This window comes from Dufourea novaeangliae, unplaced genomic scaffold (genome assembly GCF_001272555.1).
Source record: "Dufourea novaeangliae isolate 0120121106 unplaced genomic scaffold, ASM127255v1 scaffold629, whole genome shotgun sequence".
Lineage (NCBI taxonomy): Eukaryota > Metazoa > Arthropoda > Insecta > Hymenoptera > Halictidae > Dufourea > Dufourea novaeangliae.
Genome location: NW_015374492.1, coordinates 335 through 5,253, shown reverse-complemented (window position 1 = coordinate 5,253; position 4,919 = coordinate 335). Strand labels below are relative to the sequence as shown.

The window sequence follows — 4,919 nt, the reverse complement described above, 5'->3', positions numbered from 1 at the left end:
TCTATTGGCCAATATCGTTGTCTTACTGCATTTAAAGTTGCTGAAATACCCGAATGCCAATGCCGTATATGCTCATGGTTAATAATTAAATTTGTTATGTGATGTGATCTGGGTAATAAAATCGGATGTTTTTGGGCATAATTAATATTTGCATATCTGAGCCGACCACCTACCCGTAAACTCCCAGAATCGTCAATGAAAGGATTTAAGTTCAATACTTTGCTATTTCTATTCAGAGCTCTACCATTTCTTAAATTATTCATATCTATAGCAAATGCTTGCTCCTGTACCAATTGTAAAATTTTTAAATGAGCATCATTAACTTCTTGTACCGCAAGTAATCCAGTACGTCCCTTTTTATTTTTCAAATTATAGTAAAATCTTAACGCATAAGCAAAAACTCGATTTAGTTTACAAATAGATGAAAACCTATCAAAAACATCATTAACGTCCTTACTTGTAACTAGACAAATTACGTTACGTTTCTCCGATATCTCAATTTCATGGAGTTCTTTAATTTGCCATAAATTTTCTTGGCAAGAAAGCCAATAAAGACCATTCAGCCACAGAGAATTTTCTAAAAACTGACTCGGAGATTGTCCCCGCGATATAGCGTCAGCAGGGTTATCTGCAGACGAAACGTGAAACCAAGTATTCGTATCTGTTAAAGTCTGAATTTTGTTTACTCGATTGGCTACAAAAACCTTCAACTTGTGAGGAGGAGTTTTCAACCAATGTAAAACAATGGTTGAATCGGACCAAAATCTAACTTTGCTAAAATGAACATTGGTTAAGGAACCCTTTACCTGAATATACAGGTTGGCTAGAAGTCTCGCAGCACATAACTCCAATCGTGGAAGCGAAATTGTCTTGACTGGAGCTACACGTGATTTTGCACAAAGTAATGCTACCTTATGTTTTCCTTCTCGATTACTTGATCTAATAAAAACACAAGCTCCATAAGCAGACTCGCTTGCATCCGAAAATCCGTGTAATTGGAAGTCTATTGCATTATCAATATGTAAATAGCGATTCATATTAAATTTACTTAATAAATGAAGTTCGGTTTTATATGATAACCATATAGAAAGTAATTCTTGGGGAACTGTCTCATCCCACCCTATGTTAGCCTTCTACAAATTTTGCATAATAATTTTTGCCCTTATAATAACCGGGCCAACTAATCCAAGCGGATCAAATAATTGCGCAATGTGCGATAAAATTACGCGCTTGGTAATAACTGTATGTTCCTCAAATGATTTGATAACATAACAAATATTATCCGAAGACGGACTCCAATAAATGCCTAACATTTTTCTGTTATCCTCCGAATCTAAACGAATAGACTTATCATTCGATTCAATAGTTAAGTCATTAAGCAATCTATTATCATTCGAGGACCATTGTCGTAAATTAAATCCTCCTAATTTAGACAATCCGATTAATTCATTTCTCAAAATCAATGAAGATTTCAGATCGGATGCCTCTGTAAGAATATCATCAACATAAAAGTCCCTTTGAAATATTTTTGCTGCAATTGGAAATTTATCGGATTCATCATTCGCTAATTGTTTCAAACAACGTACTGCTATAAAAGGTGCAGACGCGGTACCATACGTTACAGTATTTAATTTGTATGTCGCAATAGGTTGATCAGGAGAAGTACGCCACAATATTTTTTGAAATTTTCTATCTTCTGGATGGACTTGAATTTGCCTGAACACCTTTTCGATGTCAGCAGTTAAGACAAAAGCGTGAGTACGAAATCTCAACAGAATCGAGAATAAAGTATCTTGTATGGTTGGACCAACTAGTAAAATATCATTTAAACATACACCAGTCGAACTCTTAGCCGATGCATCAAATACCACTCTTATCTTGGTTGTGATACTGGATTCTTTGAATATTGCATGGTGTGGTAAATAATAGCCCTTGCTAATATCATCGCTCACGATTTTACTCATATGACCTAATGATTCATATTCCTCTAAAAATTCAGAATATTGCTTTAATGAGCTTGGATTCTTATGAAGTTTTCTTTCTAAAGCTAAAAAACGATTCATCGCCATAGTTCGCGATTCGCCTAACATGTATATAGTTTCGTTAAATGGAAGCCTAACTGTATAGCGTCCTGAGCTATCACGTGATGTATTTTTAATAAAATGATCTTCACAATTACGTTCTTTCAACGACAATGAGGCTACATTTGAAACTTCTTCCACTTCCCAGAATTTATTTAACTGCTGATCAAGAGACAGTGTTAAAAAACATGATCTTTGCTTAGTCTGTGACTCCCTTTTCCAGTCTACGTCCCCTGTTACAATCCATCCTAATTTTGTAGCTTGTAAAATTACCTTATCGTCATTTAACCTAATCTGACCGTTAGTTAATAATTTATAGAAAATGCTATTTCCTAAAAGCATATCTACTTCGGCTGGTTTACAAAAATGAGGATCAGCCAATTGAATATTCTTTGGAATTTTTAAATTTTCCCTTTTAACGAAATTTGCAGGCAATAATCCGCTAATAATATCAACAGCTACACATTTTATCTTGTTATTATAATCTCCAGAAAGTGAGCTAATTTTAGCTTCTACTAAAACATTTGCTTTAGTTTTTATTTTATTAATACCTGATAAACTCCAATCAATATTTTCATTCTTCAAATTTAAACGCTTAGCTAGTTTATTTGTAATAAAATGCGCTTGAGAGGCACTATCTAGCAATATTCTACAAACGTGTTCGTTATTATACTTCTCATAAACCTTAATAAGAGCAGTACCTAATAATACTTCCGAATCATTTGTGATCGTCATGACTGTTTTGTCACTCACACAACCGGAGGACGTGCTGGGAGAATTCTCCTCTGTCTTAGAAACAACCATTGGGGTTGAAAAATGTAATAACAAATTATGTGGACGACCACATTTGAAACAATTTTTAAACGAACAATTAGAATTATTGTAGTTTCCCTTAAGACATTTAAAGCATAACTTGATTTTACGAACTTCATCAAATCGTTCGCGTACTGTTAATTTTAAAAATTTTGGACATTTATATAATTTATGACCCTCTTTGCAAAGATAACATGTACCCTTATTAATTGAAGTAGCATAATTCTGTATTCCCTTATTATATTTATTGCTACTACGATGATTTTGGAATTTATGAGATGTTGCAAAATTTTCCGTTTCCGGTTCATCACCTCGTGCTTGTTTATTAATAAAATTAATCAATTGCCCGAATGTGGGCATTTCTTCATTTTCGAGGGTACGTTCCCAAGCTCGCTTCGTAATTTTATCCAATTTTTTAGCTATTAAATAAACCAAAATAGCATCCCAATTATCTACAGGTTGCTTAGCAGTTTTAAGAGTATTGACGTGCATCTGTGCTTGTTCAGATAACGTACGTAAATTTACAGCAGATTCACGATTAATTTCAGGCAATTCAAACAATGCTTTTAGATGTGAATTGATAATTTGTCGAGGTCTATTGCATTTCTTCTGCAATAATTCCCATGCTACATTGTAATTAGCTTCAGATGCATTAAGTGCAGAAATTAAATATGATATTTCCCCGCGTAAGGAATTCTTTAGTAAATGAAATTTCTGAACTGCCGGTAAGTCAACATTATTATGAACCAATGACTTAAACGTATCGTGAAAATTATGCCACTCCATTGGATTTCCGTCAAAAGGTTTTATTTCTATTTTTGGCAAAAGTGTGTTTGTTTGTTTTGCTACTAGGTTACTGGCAGATTAAATTCATTTAAAGTACTTGTAGAAGCAGGTCTACTCTGTGCACCTAATAATTTTATATTTTTATTCAACCAAGCTATTGTGGAAAAGAACTGACTTTCAAATTGATCTCTGGTAGGAACATGATCAGAAACATCATCCTCCATTTCAATAATACTTTGTACCTTATCAAATAAATCACGTAATTCTATTAATCTTGTTTTACGCGCATCTAATTCTTCAATATCGAAATCTACCCTTTCGTTTATAAAGGTTACAATACGAGTTACTTGAGCCTTAATGTTGGATCGTTGCTTTTTCATCGCCTTTAAATTTGCAGATTCTTGAGTAGCCATGATTACTGAAATCGAACACCGGAACAGGACAGAAATAAAAACAAGGAAAGTGATTCGTTACACTCACCGAAGTATAATTTACATATGGTAAATATCGTATGTCAATCGATGTCGTCTCGTGATGAATTAAAAGATGAAGTATATTGTCGTTGATATCCCCGACGTTGAGAAGCCGTTCTGCCACCGGTATAATCGTCCTATCCGGGTAGGTTGTAGAGTCCGCTCGGCAGGTTCCTCGTTTCTCTTGAACTGACTGCTGCTGACAAGCCGCAACAATCCCAAAATCTCAAAATGTAGGGAAGAATTGTGGTACTCGATTGATGCACAGAGACCACAACGAAATTCCAAAACTATTGGAAACACAGTTTTCTATAGCTGCTAACTAAGCAGATCACTGGTTGCAGTCAATAATGCCAAAAATCCACGACCGTTGAATGGTAAAACTCAGTACGTACGGTCTGGAAACAGATGTTTCATACGGTGGATCCTGCACTTCTGCGATGTGTTATCCAATTCTTGTATTACCGGATCACCGATCCGGCTCGAAGGACCAAAATGTCACTCGTACTTCAATTGTACGTTGAAGTTGCCCAAAGGAAAGTAAAAGGAATAGACACCGCGCAACTGGTTAATAACTTTATTATAAAATGAGTGTGTCAATTATAAACTGTTCAAGAGAATCGTATCGAACTGATACGTCCGGTGGTTGACGTGAATCTCTTGTTCACGAAGCAGGAAAATTCGCTCCACCCGTAGGAAACTAAAAAGTGGGGCATTGGGCCCTACCAACGCAAATGCTAGGACGCTTTCCCAGCCCACGCAACGC

General features: G+C 35.3%; 1 protein-coding gene across 1 annotated transcript; it reads right to left on the bottom strand.

The window, feature by feature from the left end:
* Positions 1–173: 173 nt before the first annotated feature.
* On the bottom strand, positions 174–4,093 carry LOC107193148 (the record flags this gene model as incomplete). Its single annotated transcript, XM_015582548.1, has 3 exons — positions 3,752–4,093; positions 1,227–3,647; positions 174–1,133 (listed from the first exon to the last, which is right to left on the bottom strand). Coding segments are annotated over exons 1-3 (3,723 nt in total), but the record flags the coding sequence as incomplete, so codon positions are not given.
* Between the last annotated feature and the right edge of the window lie 826 nt (positions 4,094–4,919).